The sequence below is a fragment of the Polypterus senegalus genome, chromosome 12, assembly GCF_016835505.1.
Source record: "Polypterus senegalus isolate Bchr_013 chromosome 12, ASM1683550v1, whole genome shotgun sequence".
NCBI lineage: Eukaryota > Metazoa > Chordata > Cladistia > Polypteriformes > Polypteridae > Polypterus > Polypterus senegalus.
The window spans coordinates 85,500,128-85,515,540 of record NC_053165.1 but is presented as its reverse complement, the minus strand read 5'-3'; the positions used below and the strand labels follow the sequence as shown (position 1 = coordinate 85,515,540).

Here is a 15,413-nt window from a genome sequence, read left to right as displayed (position 1 = left end):
AACAAAATTCGATGTTTCTGAGAAACAGAGACTGGAGGAGGCAAGAAAAAAAACGAAGCGTCGTATTTTTGAACGGGCATATAAATCGGGGTCTGATTTTACGATCAGGTTTCAAGACCCGACTTATACACGAGTATATACGGTAATTTTATTTTCATTTATGCATCGTCAGTTTAACAATAACGTGTAAACACTGAACATAAAGATCTCATGGGTACAATAAGCTGCTACGACCCCGTCGTGCTCCTGGTAACGCATTTCGTTTCATATCCTTTTAATTCAATTTAGTGTCATTTTGGGGCAGAGGCTATCCAATCAGCATCAGGCGCAAGGCAGGAACCAATCCCCCTAAAGTGTGTCAGCCCATCACAGGGGCCACTCCGACTGGGAAAACCCACCATGGACACAGGAATGGGGCACCGGGCTACGGCAAGAATCACACGAAAAGCATGAGCCTGGCACGTGGCATTTCTATTGCTTTAAGGTACGCCAGCAGACTGACAGAAGTGACAACAACTTAGGAGCCAAAGGGGCATCGCTTCACCCATACCAGTCCACATGGTGGTCCTCCAGACAACATCCTCAAATTGTCTAAATCTAATTTGGGGAGACTTTGAGCCTATCCCATCAGCATCAGGTGCAAAGCAAGAATAGACCCTCTACAGAGTGCCAACCCACCACAGAGCCCACCCTGCTCCTGTGTATGTCAAGAATCCTGTGAAAAGCGGGAGCCTGGCACATGAACTAAAATGTGTGACATTTCTGTTGTTCTGAAGTATGCCAACAGGCTGTGGCTGAACTTAGAACAATGCAGGATTAAATAAGAGCCAAATGGGCACCACTTTACCCGTATCAAATTTGGCACAATAACCATTTAAGATTGTAAGGGCAAATTTCCAATTGTTTGCCATTGATTCTTGCAGGGGCAGAAAGTGGGAAACAACCCTAATTGGGATGCCAAGCACCAAGCACACTCATGAATAATGCCAGCCCATCACTGGGCACTAAGTCTGACTGGGAAAACCCACACAGGTGCAGGAACAGGGCACAGGGCCATGGTAAGAATCACATGAAAAGCATTAGCCTGGCATGTGAATGAAAAGGTGCAACATTTCTATTGCTTTAAGGTGTGCCAACAGACTGTGGCTGAAGTTAGAACAATGAACAATTAAACAACAGCCAAGGGGTAGGCACCGGTTTACCCATATCAAGCTTGGCACAGTAAGTCAAGCAGGAAATTAGTGGTAAAACTTGGATGGTAGTGCTCGATTCATCCGTGGGCACAAGGTGGGAGCCCACCCTGGATGAAACACCATGTAGGGCACACTTATCTACAATGCCAGCCACCCAGGCAGAAGAACTGGGCAACAGTCTATCACAAGACCCACCTTGCAGGCACAATGACACTAACACAGGGATTTGGGGGCAAAAAAGTGAAGAACCCAAAGAACTTGTGAGGATGGAAGGGTAGAGTTTAAAACAAAGGAATCTGGGTCGGTGACTCGGCTGTGTGCCCCCATGACACCCATGCTCTTTTAGATGACCAATGCAGGCCACCAAACTGTAAGTTTCTACCTTCTTGCTCTCATGTGTGGCAGGATGCTGTTTGGGTGAAGTTTGCAGCATTATAATCTGAAAACAGCTTCATTAATGGGTCATCATAGGGGTCTTCGACATGGGTGGGACTCAGAACCCGATGCTGCCAACTTGAAGTCAGACATGCCGCCATCTTTGCCAGATTGAGACAAAGAGTGGCCTTCCTTGCTGGGCAGACACCCTCAGGATTTTCTCAATTGAATCTACTTTTTTACATTTGGGTGGGCTTTTAAGACCCTCTGGACTATGAGATTGATCCGTCCATCCATCTTCTAAACCCATTTTACCTTGAGCAGGGCTGCGGGGAAGCTGGAGTCAAAGCCCAGGGTGCAAGGCAGGAGCAATTCCTGGACAGGGTGCCAGTCCATTGCAGGGTGGTACACGTGCCAGGAACAAAACCAACATCAGCAACCCGCCCAACCTGCATGTCTTTTGGACTGTGGGAGGAAACCCAAGTGGATCAGAACGTGGAAACACCATGCTGGGTGGGCCCGGGGTGAGAGGCTTTACTGTGAAGGCACCTGCGCCACCCCGCGGAGTACCCAAGTTTTTATGAACGCGGAGACGTGCCGTAGGCTTCCTATAGGAGGACTCGGCTTCATTTGGAACTCCGAATGCGACACGCCTGCACAGGAGATGACTTCCTTCAAATGAACGCCAAGATGCTCAGTAACATTAACTTTCTTCATTCATTCCACAGTTTCAATTAGTAATCACTCACAACTGAACCCAGAATGAACAATAAACAGGATGTAGGAGGAGGAAAAACGAGGCATTTAAAAAGCAAGCCAAGAGGAAAAAGTCCTTAGCGGCATTGTCTGAAGACCTGAAGCGAGCTTTGGCAAAGGCGGCGGATTGGTGAAATGGAGCAGTGACACTAAACCTTTTACCCATTCACTGTAGGCCGTGACAGTGAAGGACGTCCCATCGTACTTCTGGAAGTGCCGTCTCGCTGTCGCTCTTCCCGTAGATCCAATTGAATGATACAGTCGCCTGCTCTCGCTGGCCGCTGCCCCTCCAACAGTCCCTACCAAGGCCCATGGCTGCCTAAGAAACAAGTAGCGACACTCAGGACCCCTTCACGGACCACTTTAGAGGATCACTAAGTGACGGGATAGCCGACTCGCTGCAAGAGGATCGCTCAGACACACAACACCTTTAGCTTCCTTTCCACTTTTGTGCCTGCATGTGCTTTAAAATTCTATCTGGAGGAAACATGGGAGGGGGTGTGGGGGTGATCGCGGGGGGCATGCGTGCAACATTTCCGTTGCTTTAAGGGATGCCAATAAAGCACAGCCGGAGTTGGAACAATGCATGACTAAACAAGAACTAAAGAGGCACCACTTCATCCACACCAGTCCAGGTGCCAGTCTTTCAGAGAACTTTCTCAAATCCTCTTAACCCAGATCAGGGTCATGGGGGTGGGAGGGTTGGCAGCTGCGATGGACTGGAACCCAACACTGCACAGAGTGCCAGGGCATCACAGGACTCGGCCACAAAAAGGCAGGAACAGGGCATCAGTCTATGGCGAGGGCGTATTACAGAGGCAATTAAACATGGCGCTTTGGAAGGAAACCATTCAGCCACAAGGGCATCCATTAAGAAAGGGATTAGGAAAGCTAAAGGCATTTAGAGGAATATGGTAGAAAAGGTGAACGATAATAATAATAATAAACAAATAATAATATAATAATAAAAGAAGAAGTGTCTTTGTGTCTGTGCATCTGTGTGTTTTCACCTGGTTGCCATGTCTCTGTCATTCCAACAGATGGTGTTACGCAAACATTTGAAATAAAAAAAAATGCATTACATTTATCATTCCAACAGATGGTGCATCCCAGCGACTAACACTGCTTTTACGAATCCTCATACCAAATGGCATACAACAGAGACATATGCATTGCAATTGTCATTCCAGCAGATGGCACATCCCAAACATATGCAATAAATACATTGCAGTTGTCATTCCAACAGATGGCACACCCCAAACATTAACAAGGCTTTACAAATCACCATAACAAATGGCATATAACAGACACATTTGCATTGCATTTGTCATTCCAACAGATGGCGTATCCCAAACATATGAAATAATGAAATGCATTGCGTTTGTCGTTCTAACAGATGGCGCATCTCAAACATTAATTGTAGCCTTTACAAATCTCCATACAACAGACATATTTACATTGCAGTTGTCATTCCAACAGATGGCACACCCCAAACATTAACAAGGCTTTACAAATCACCATAACAAATGGCATATAACAGACACATTTGTCATTCCAACAGATGGCGTATCCCAAACATATGAAATAATGAAATGCATTGCGTTTGTCGTTCTAACAGATGGCGCATCTCAAACATTAATTGCAGCCTTTACAAATCTCCATACCAAATGGCATATAACAAACATGTCTGCATTGCAGTTGTCATTACAAAACATGATGCATCCCAAACATTACTAATAATAAACTGCACTGCATTTGTTATTCCACCAGATGGCGCATCACAAACATTAACAGGGCTTTAATGAATCCCTATACCAAACCGCATATAAGAGAGACACATGCATGGCATCTGTCATTCCAACAGACGGTGCATCATAAGCATTCATAATAAGAAAATGCACTGCAGGTCTCCAGCCTCATTTACAATTATAAACAACTATAGGGTTTTTTAAAAAAAAATTAAACCCAGAGAATAACCAACATGGAAATTATAAAAAAAATAAGATTGTTATCAGCAAATTGCAGGAAATCACAGTTACAGAAATGTGTGAACTTAGTACAAGAATTAAAATGTTATGACTTTAAGGGCTCCCAACAACCCATGGCTAAATAATGAATAACTAAACAAGAGCCAAAAGGGACACCAGGTTGCCCATACCAGTCCATGTGGTGGTGGACTTTCAGATAACTTCCTTAGATCCAGTTTAGGGTCATGGGAGACCCCCTCTGATAGCGAGCCCTGTGATGCCCTGGCACTCTGTGCAGGGTTATCTCCTGCCTCGTACTGGAAAAACTGACTCAGATGGCCAGCCAGCCAGACAGACAGACAGACAGACAGACAGACAGACGACCACGACATCATTAAACAGGGAAGGTGACAGAACCCAAAGAACAGCCAGTGGTGGATGCGGGTGCACAATCCGGCCACGCTGATCCCGCTGACACCCGGGCTCTGTCAGATGGCTAAATCGGCTCGTTACAGTAGAAGTTGCTTTATCTCATTCCCCCCATGCAAAACATTTTCCGAACAAGAGTTGCCCATTGCTATTGTTGCGTGGCTCTCATTCATGTTTAAAAAAAGGCCACACAGCCAGCAGTAACGGAAATGAGATTTTAACAGGAAATCTCAACATCAGAAATGTGTGAACCTGGCACCTGAATCAAAATGTGCGTGTGTGTGTGTTTTTTACTTTAAATTAAAACAATGAATGATTAAACAAGAGCCAAGTTGGGGGGGCGTTATGACTACTTAACCCATACCAGTCCACATGGTGAGCCATTTAATCCAAGTCAGGGTCATTTTGGGGCAGCAACAGCCGCAAAGTAGGAAACACCCCTTCCACACTGAGTGCCAACCATCACTGGGTTCATTTCTACTGGAAAAACCCACCACAGACACAGGAACTGGGCACCAGGCTATGGCCGGGACCATGTGAAACACATGAGCCGGGAACATGAATTGAAATTTGTGACATTTCAATTATTTTAAGGGATGCCTAGTTAAAACAATGAAGGATTAAAAAGAGCCAAAACGGGCACTACTTAACCCATGCCAGACCATGTGGTGGTCTTTCAGACAACATTCTTACTTTGGGGCCATTTTGAGTCTATCCCTTCAACATTAGGTGCAAGGCAGACCTTTACATAGTGCCAATCCATCACAGGGCCCACTCCTACTGGTAAAACCCACCACAGACACAGGAACAGAGCACCGGGCTGCAGCAAGAATCACGTGAAAAGCGTGAGCCTGGCACTTGGCATTTATATTGACATTCTCAAAGCCACTTAATTTAGTTTATAGTCGTATTGAGTCATTGAGTGCCAACCTATCACAAGCCCCACCACAGGCACAGGAACAGGGCACCAGTCTATGTCGAGAATCTCGTGAAACGCATGATCCGCCTGGCATGTGATTTAAAATGTGTGACATTTCTATTGCTTTAAGGTATGCCAACAGACTGGGTCTGAAGTTAGAACAATGCATGATCAAACAAGAGCCAAAGGGGCACCACTTTCCCCATACCAAACCTTATAAGAACAAAAGGGCACCACTTTCCCCATTCCAAATCTGGGAAGAACCAAAGGGGCACCATCTTACACATACCAAACCTGGCACAATAATCATGGAAGACATTAGTGTTTAAATTTGAGTGGTAGACCCAGATTCATCCATTGGCACAAGGTAGGAACCAACCTGGAATGGGATGCCTAATATGGGGCACACTCATGCATAATGCCAGCCCATCACAGGGCTCACTCCTACTGGGAAAACTCACATAAACATAAGAAAAGGGCACCCGTCCATGGCAAGACTCACATGAAAAGCGTGAGCTTGGCACACAAATGAAAATGTGTGACATTTCTGTTGCTTTAAGGTATGCCAATAGACTGGCTGAAATTAGAACAGTCAATAATTAAACAAGAGGCAAAGGGGCACCACTCCACCCATACCAGTCAATGTGGTGGTCTTCCAGACAATATCCTTAAATTGTCTAAATCCAATTTGGGATCATTTTGAATCTATCCTTTCAGAATCAGGCGCAAAGAAAGAACAAACCCTCTACAGAGTGCCAGCCCATCGCAGAGCCCACTCCTACTGGGAAAACCCACCCTGCCCTTGTGTATGTCAAGAATCCTGTGAAAAGTGTGAGCCTGGCATGTGAATTAAAATAGGCGACACTCCTATTGCTTTAAGGTACGCTAACAGACTGTGGCTGATGTTAGAACAACGGAGGAGTAAAGAAAAGCCAAAGGGGCACCACTTCACCCATAAAAAACCTGGCACAATGATCAAGGAAGATATTAGTGTCTCATTTGGGTGGCAGACATGGATTCATCCATTGGCACAAGGTAAGAACCAATCCGGAATGGGATGCCAAGTAAAGGGCACACTCATGCATAATGCCACCCCATCACAGATCCCACTCCTACTGGGACGACCCAACCTGTTCCTGTGTATGCCAAGAATCCTGTGAAAAGGGTGAGCCTGGCATGTGAATTAAAAAGGGCAACACTCCTATTGCTTTAAGGTATGCTAACAGACTGTGGCTGATGTTAGAACAATGCATGACAAAACAAGAGTCAAAGGGGCACCACTTTACCCATAACAAACCTGGCACAATGATCAAGGAAGACATTAGTGTTTAAATTTGGGTGGTAGACATGGATTCATCCATTGGCACAAGGTAAGAACCAACCCAGAATGTGATGCCAAGTAAAGGGCACACTCATTCATAACGCCAGCCCATCACAGAGCCCACTCCTACTGGGACGACCCAACCTATTCCTGTGTATGCCAAGAATCCTGTGAAAAGGGTGAGCCTGGCATGTAAATTAAAAAGGGCAACACTCCTATTGCTTTAAGGTAAGCTAACAGAATGTGGCCGATGTTAGAACAGTGGAGGAGTAAAGAAGAGCCAAGGGGGCACCACTTTACCCGTATCAAACTTGGCACAATTATCAAGCAAGAAATTATTTGTAGTCCTGGATTCATCCATGGGCATGAGATAGGAACCAATCCTGAATGGGATGCCAAGCATCAAGCCCACTCAGGCACATGTTAGAGCTGCCAGTTAACATGGATTGAGAGTTTCCATGACTTCTCTGCAGGATCATATGGTCCCATTTTTTTTTTTTTATAAATTCTATTGTTTATTATTTTTGATAATTTCACAACCGGCCAATTTTGCATTTTTTACTTAAAGGAAAAAAAAATCTCAATAATAATACTTGCCACTGGTAACAACGGGCAAATTCTCGTGAATATTTTGAGCTGAAGTGGCCTGGAGCTGTCCAAGGTAATCCCATAATAAGCGTTACATCATTCTACCTTGCAATATTAAATGAAGAGCACGTGCGGCACTGTAAATGACAAATGTAAATGTGAAGGGGGCACATTCATTTAGACAGGAAAAGGCGCTGTGGAAGTAACAGCCGAGGAAGACGGGACAGTTCAATCAGGTCTTTATTCAGTACGTGGATTCGTGCTTTGCAAAGCAGAAGAGCAACGTTTTCCGGTTTCATTTGGCTTTTTATTTTCATTTTTCTCTCTTCCCCCTTACTTATGAAACAGCATCTAAGCATTTCCCCAATTTGGCCAACCATTTCATTTTTGTATAAGAGTTCAAGAGGGGCCCCTTTAACAAGGAAAGGTCATCTTTCCTGTGTCTAATGGACGCGTTCCTTTAAAGGAAGTTACCCAGGTTCACCTTATCTTATGACAGACGTCTGTGTGAATAACCCGCCGTTGTAATAAAACAGCTTTTAATCCTTAGTAGCCTGCAAGCAATTCAATTTCTTTTTCACAGCACTACATATATAAGACAGGGACTATTCATAATTAAGAAGGGCGCCATCTTTACATAGCAGAGAGTTTTAATAATCAAGAATAAGAAGAAGGTCATCATTACCTGTATCCCAAATGTCGGATGTGTCTGCTCCCAAGGACTTCCATGATATCCTCCCGAACGTCTCTCGGCAAATTCCTGGATGCGGAATCTCCCACTGCCATTGCTACGATGACCCCGGGTGGCTGCCTACTCAGAAAGTCCTTCAGTCTTCTGCTTTCGTTGACCGTCATGTGCGTATCAAATCGATCCGCTGCCAGGACTTGAGCGGTCCCGTCATCTATAATCCTTATATTAATCCCTCGGCTTCCCCAGTATCTCTCAAATTTATACGGTCCGTACTGCAGCCCCTTCGCATATAGAGTTCGGGTCAGAAAAGTCCAAGATACTGGTTTTCTCCCATAAAGCTCCAGAGTGCCCCTGGCATCCACACCAAGAAACTTCCTTCCAAAGCCTCTGACAGAGGTGTCCTCTGTAGACTTCCCATATAAAGAAATGGTGGCTGTGGCATTGTAAGGGCAATTTTGGGAACCAATATGCAGCCCCCCACCGTCTTTAATAAGAATGTGTCGGGATCGTAGCGTGATGGGATTTTTGGGGTTATCTGCAAAGACAAGAAGTCCTGAAAGAGAAGTAAGTAGAGATTACCCAAGGGTTGTCCCAGACGTGGATCGGGTGCACGTCAAGAGTATACACATTCTCCAACTGGTTTAATTCAATCCTGGCAGCACCAGGTAGGAATCAACACCAGACAGGGTGCCAGTCCACCGTGATGCGTATGCTCACTCACACTGGGAAGACTAAAAGTTTACACTGTTAAATAATAGGATCCAAGAGGACAGACGCATACTGTGAACGCTCAAATGGCTGACCCAGTTCAGCGTTGCAGGAGCTATGGCCTATCTGGCAGCGAGGAACCAACCCTACAAGGCTCGCTCATTGCCAGCCAACATACCCCTGAGGTTTAAGTGAGGGTAAACCAAGAGTACTCTGAAAAAAGCTACGCAGGAAACGTGTGAAGTCCACCTAAGACTTGAACCCAGAACTTTGGAACCTGTGGATACTCTATAAAACATTTAACGACAAATCATCTTCAGCTGCTCTTTAGTGGTGAAGATATCCACATTCCACAGTGTGAAACGGGGGTCCAAGATGAGACCACAGTCTTTATCCTGGAAGGACACATGATATCATGGCCATTATACAAATCATCATCTGCTACTCTTTATTGGTGAAGATGGCCACGTTCCACAGAGTGGTATGAGGGTCCAAAAGACTGGCAAGACCATAATGTTTTCAATGGATGGACACATGATATCATGACCATTATAGAAATCATACAAATCATTGTCAGGTGCTATTCATTGTTGAAGACGGCCACATTCCATAGAGGGTCCAAAAGACTGATGAGATCACAGACTTTGCCCTGGAAGGACTCATGATATCAAGGCCATTATACAAACCATCATTAGCTACTCTTTAGTGGGGAAGATGGCCACATTCCACAGTGTGGTACGAGGGTCCAAAAGACTGATGAAACCATAATGTTTTCAATGGCTGGACACAGGATATCATGACCACCATACAAATCATTGTCATGTGCTATTCATAAGTGAAGATGACCACGTTCCACAGTGTGATATGAGGGTCCAAGATGAGACCACAGACTTTGCCCTGGAAGGACACATGATATCATGGCCATTATGCAAATCATCTTATGCTACTCTATATTGGTGAAGACAGACACATTCCACAGTGTGATATGAGGGTCCCAATAACTGACGAGACCATAATCTCTGCAATGGCTGGACACATGATATTTCGTGACCATCATACAATCATATAAATCATTGTTAGGTGCTATTAATAGGTGAAGACAACCACGTTCCATAGTGTGATATGAGAGTCCAAAAGACTGATGAGACCACAGACTTTGCCCTGTATGGACACATGATATCATGGCCATTAGATAGATAGATAGATAGATAGATAGATAGATAGATAGATAGATAGATAGATAGATAGATAGATAACTTTATTAATCCCAAGGGGAAATTATCATCAGCTACTCTTTATTGGTGAAGATGACCACATTTCACAGTGTGGTACGAGGGTCCAAATAACTGATGAGACCACAAATTTTGCAATGGCTGGACACAGGATATCACGAACATCATACAAATCATCATCAGCTACTCTTTATTGATGAAGATGACCAGGTTACACAGTGTGAAATGAGGGTCCTAAGACTAATGAGACCACAAACTTTGCCCTGGATGGACTCATGATATCGTGACCATCATACACATTATCATGTGCTATTTATAAGTGAAGTTCACCATGTTCCACAGTGTGGTACGAGGGTCCAATAGACTGATGAGACCACAGACTTTGTCCTGGATGGACTCAGGATATCATGGCCATTATCCAAATTTTCATCAGCTACTCCTTATTGGTGAAGATGACCATGTTCCACAGTGTGATATACGGGTCCAAAGACTAATGAGACCACAAACTTTGTAATGGCTGGACACATGATATCGTGACCATCATACAATTATACAAATCATAATCATTTACTCTCTATTGGTATAGATGACCTCATTCCACAGTGTGGTACGAGGGTCCAAATAACTGATGAGATGACAGACTTTGCCCTGGATGGGTGCTATTTATTGGTGAAGTTGAACATGTTCCACGGTGTGATAGAAGGGGCCAAAGACCAATGAGACCACAAACTTTGCAATGACTGGACACGTGATGTCATGGCCATTATCGGAGTAAGGTGAATGCTTAGACCCCTGCTATTAATTAATGGAGTCCCCCAATCTATGCTGAGAAAAGTGTTAAATCTGTACTCCATCTACGAAATATCTATACTGGTTTGGGCCGCAAAATGGCTACAGACAACACCTGCATGCCATGGTCAGTCAGAGCAGGACTCAATGCTTGGTCTGAGACCCCCAGACTTGACCAAGATGTATGAAAAATATCAAATATTATTATTTGCTTTCCACTAGATGGGCCGACCGAGTCCTTGTTAACCATTTACCGCTAGTCTTGAGATAAGTCGCCAGCACTCCATCATCATCCCCAAGTTTACGGATCTCCAGTGAACTACACGTAGCGACAGAGGTCAGGCATCGACATGACATTTGTGGAAACACGAGATCGGAGTATGGACTGTCGTAATGTAAAGTGTGTGTCAAGAAGAAAGCGATCTGTGGGGTTATATGAGTGACAATTATTCCGTAATGGCCAGTAACAGCAGGATAGTACTAGAGCTAGTGAAGCATGCAAAGGTGAGGATTGTCTAAACTGCGAATGCCACTTCTGAGTATGCTTCATGGAACCACAAGAGTGCTGGGTAACTTTTAAAGATTTTGTTTAACTGGTCTCCAGGGCGTAAGATACGTGTACAAAGTTACATTGTTCCCTTTGGAGTTGAATGAATGGAATTTCTGTCCATTCACAAATAACGGAGTGTAGGATGTAAGCGTGACGGAGTCCAACAGGAGGGCACAGCAGCACACACACATTAAAACCCAATTTCAAGGTGCTCACCTGGTCCGATGTCAGTTACAGCTTTCTCTGTGCTTCTTGTATGTCAAAGTGGAATTGAAAAGCACGAAAGTGAAATGAAATTTCATATTCGACATTCAAACGATGCTGAATCAAGCCACTGTGGAGGATTCAAAACATACAAAGAGGCGCGTCTGCCGTTTGACCAGCCGAGGTGGGCAGATGTCACTGTTCTCTTCAGACCACTAAACTGGTTTCCTGTAGCGGCACAAATCAAGTTCAGATCCTTGATGCCTGCCTACAGAGTAGTCAGCAGGTCTGCACCTACATATACAGTATGGTGGCACTCGTGAGGTCCTCTGCTTCTTGGCATCCACTCAGGTCTACTGATGGCGCCACCTCTCAGTCCAAACTCTCTTCATGCATAGCTCCTGGCAGGTGTAGGAATAAACTAACCACCTCCGTTCAACATCCTGACCCCCTGAGTCACTTGTTTGGTGAATTTCTGTCTAACGGGTGTTAACGGTTAGGTTTTAAAATCTGGGAATTATAACCCATTTGTGTTTTGTTCTGAACGCTTCACTTGTGGTGACCACTTTTGTACCCTTATCCCGTACCACTTGTTTCCAAACCATTCCCCAGATTTGTGTTTAATCGATTATTTCTGTGAATATATGGAAGTGCTCATAATCTCAGATGTTCTTTGCTGCAATCCATACGCCTTCTGCACACTCTCACGTGACTTGCTTTTTATGTGTAGTGCCAACTGAAGCAACTCCAAAGCTTTGACATTACGTTTTCCATATTCCAGGTGGGGCCCCAAACAATGGTTCACGCCACCCCAAGGTCACCTCTGTGGCCAGTATGACAAAACCACACCTGTTTTCATAAGCTTATTCTTGCTATAAATGTTACCACAATCTTATAAATGGCTCTACCTTATATATGTAGTAACAACAACACAAAGGGCCCAAGGGGCCCCAGGGGACCCCTCACCCCCATGTTCTCCTCTGACATCAGTATTACAAAACTCAACCAGTGTTCCTATACTTTTACCTGTGACAAATGATATAACCTTGGAAATGTTTCCATCTTCTATATGCAGTATCAATATCATGAGGGGCCCCAGGGCCCCCCCTTACCTCCTGAGTTCATTTCTGAGGTCAGTGTTACAAACCATAACCAGTTTTCACATGGTGCCCACCGCTACAAATGATACAACTGTGGAAATGGACCCATTTCCTATATGCAGTAACAACAACATGAGGGGCCCCAGGGCCCCCCTCACCTCCCAAGTTCATTTCTAAGGTCAGTATTAAAAACCATAACCAGCTTTTCCACATGCAGACCACCACTACAGGGCGGCACGGTGGCACAGTGGTAGCGCTGCTGCCTCGCAGTTAGGAGACCTGGGTTCGCTTCCCGGGTCCTCCCTGCGTGGAGTTTGCATGTTCTCCCCGTGTCTGCGTGGGTTTCCTCCGGGCGCTCCGGTTTCCTCCGGGCGCTCCGGTTTCCTCCCACAATCCAAAGACATGCCGGTTAGGTGGATTGGCGATTCTAAATTGGCCCTAGTGTGTGCTTGGTGTGTGGGTGTGTTTGTGTGTGTCCTGCGGTGGGTTGGCACCCTGCCCAGGATTGGTTCCAGCCTTGTGCCCTGTGTTGGCTGGGATTGGCTCCAGCAGACCCCCGTGACCCTGTATTCGGATTCAGCGGGTTAGAAAATGGTTGGTTGGTTGGTTGACCACCACTACAAATGATACAACCTTGGAAATGGTTCCATCTTCTATATGCAGTATCAACAACATGAGGGGCCCCAGGGCCCCCCTCATCCCCAAGTTTACCTCTAAGGTCAGTATTAAAAACTATAACCAGTATTTCCACATGCTGCCCACCACTACAAATGATACAACCTTGGAAATGTTTCCATCTTCTATATGCAGTAACAACAACATGAGGGGGCCCCCTCACCCCCAAATTCATTTCTGAGGTCAGTATTACAAACCATAACCAGTTTGTCCATGCTGCCCACTGTCACTAATGACAAAGCTTTGGAAATGGTTTCATCTTTTATATGCAGTAACAACAAAATAAGATCAGTATTACAAACCATAACCAGTTTTCCATGCAGCCCACTGCTACAAATAGCACAACTTTGGAAATGGTCCCATCTTCTATCTGCAGTAACCACAACACGAGGGGCCCCTGGGGCCCCCTCACCCCCAAGTTCACCTCTAAGGTCAGTATTACAAAATTCAATGAATTTTACAATACTGTTTCTGCCACAAATGATACAACCTTGGAAATGGTTCCATCTTCCATATGTAGTAACAACGGCACGAGGGGCCCCAGGGGCCCCCTCACCCCCAAGTTCAACTCTAAAGTCAGTTTTAAAAACTATAAACAGTTTTTCCACATGCTGCCCACCACTACAAATGATACAAACCTTGGAAATAGTTCCATCTTCTATATGTAGTAACAACAACATGAGGGGCCCCTGGGCCCCCCTTACCCCAAGTTAATTTCTGATTACAAACCATAACCAGTTTGTCCATGCTGCCCACTGCTACAAAGAGCACAACTTTGGAAATGTTTCCATCTTCTATATGCAGTAACAACAACATAAGGGGCCCCAGGGCACCCCTCACCTCCCGAGTTCATTTCTGAGGTCAATACTACAAACCATAACGAGTTTCCCCATGTTGCCCACTGCTATAAACAGTGCAATTTTGGAAATAGCTCTGTCCTATGCATGCAGGAACAACAAAATGTTGGGTGCAAGAAATATGGCCCATTAACCTGTAAGTGCAGAGAAAACCTTAAACACACACACACACACATTCACAGTCCATTTAAAGAAACAAAAATGAGTGTTGACTCACCGCCATCCTGTATAATAAGGGAATGAAAAGTGGCAGACGATTCCAGCCTTAAGAACTGACCCTCTCCAATGATAACCCTTTGGCTTGCATCATGTCCAGGGTTCCAGGACGATAAGTTTGGACTCCTATCTGGGCATCCATCTGTAACAAGCTCTGCATTAGCAGTAAAGTGATTCACATCCTCATCCATTTTTGAGTCAAGATGTTAAAATGAAAAGGTAAAAAAATACAAACCTTTTTTTACTTTATGCTCCCAGTCCATTTGCGTCATTGTTTTAGAGAAGCAGTCAAGCCGTTAACGATCAAGGCTGCTTAGAATTTACCAGAATGAGAACAATGCATGGAATAAAAGTTCAACTGCTTTATTTAGACATAGAGTGAGAGAAAGAGAGACAGAGAAACACAAGAGAAAAGCCAGTAGTGGTCTTCCAAAACCACATATGGTAGGTGGTTATTAAGAAGCCGGTAGCGTTTTAAATCTGCACACCATGTAGGAGTTATCTGCCACTGATACAAAAAGTCTACAGATGGACATCGGCGAGGTTTGTTTCGAGTCCTCCTCCAGCATTCGTCTGGATTTTTAAAATAATATTATTAGTTATGTAGCCTCCCGTCATATCTTAAATCTATTAACGAGTGCAAACACCGATCATCATCACACATAAGCGAACGCAAAAAAAAACAAGCCACTTGCCGTGCCTCCGTGATAATTTCCGCGTGGTTATTCAATAACAATAAAAGACAACAAGTGCCTTCATCTAACCATACAGCTTCGTGGGAATGAAACGGGATCCCGTCCAGACGAGATGCTCAACTGCAGCATTCCCGTCGCGCTTTCCTTA

At 44.7% G+C, this 15,413-nt stretch overlaps 2 protein-coding genes across 9 annotated transcripts in view; both read right to left on the bottom strand.

The window, feature by feature from the left end:
* LOC120541271 (cell surface hyaluronidase-like) overlaps positions 1-15,413 on the bottom strand; it is a 149,997-nt gene that overhangs the window by 99,698 nt on the left and 34,886 nt on the right. For 2 of the 8 annotated variants that reach the window (XR_005635975.1, XM_039772747.1), the window contains 3 exons: positions 14,572-14,712; positions 8,234-8,792; positions 2,480-2,643 (listed from right to left, as the gene is read on the bottom strand). Coding sequence is in view for 3 of the 8 variants with exons in the window: in XM_039772747.1 (XP_039628681.1) it covers positions 2,480-2,643; positions 8,234-8,792; positions 14,572-14,712 (864 nt within the window). In the remaining 5 variants the exon portion in view is untranslated. Of the gene's footprint in view, positions 1-2,479; positions 2,644-8,233; positions 8,793-14,571; positions 14,713-14,805; positions 15,409-15,413 lie in introns of those variants that run through there. The other 6 variants (XM_039772749.1, XM_039772752.1, XM_039772748.1 and 3 more) reach the window with 5 other exon arrangements.
* The window catches only part of LOC120541272 (cell migration-inducing and hyaluronan-binding protein-like), a 218,309-nt gene that overhangs the window by 202,563 nt on the left and 333 nt on the right, over positions 1-15,413 (bottom strand). The gene's annotated exons all lie outside the window — the stretch shown is intronic.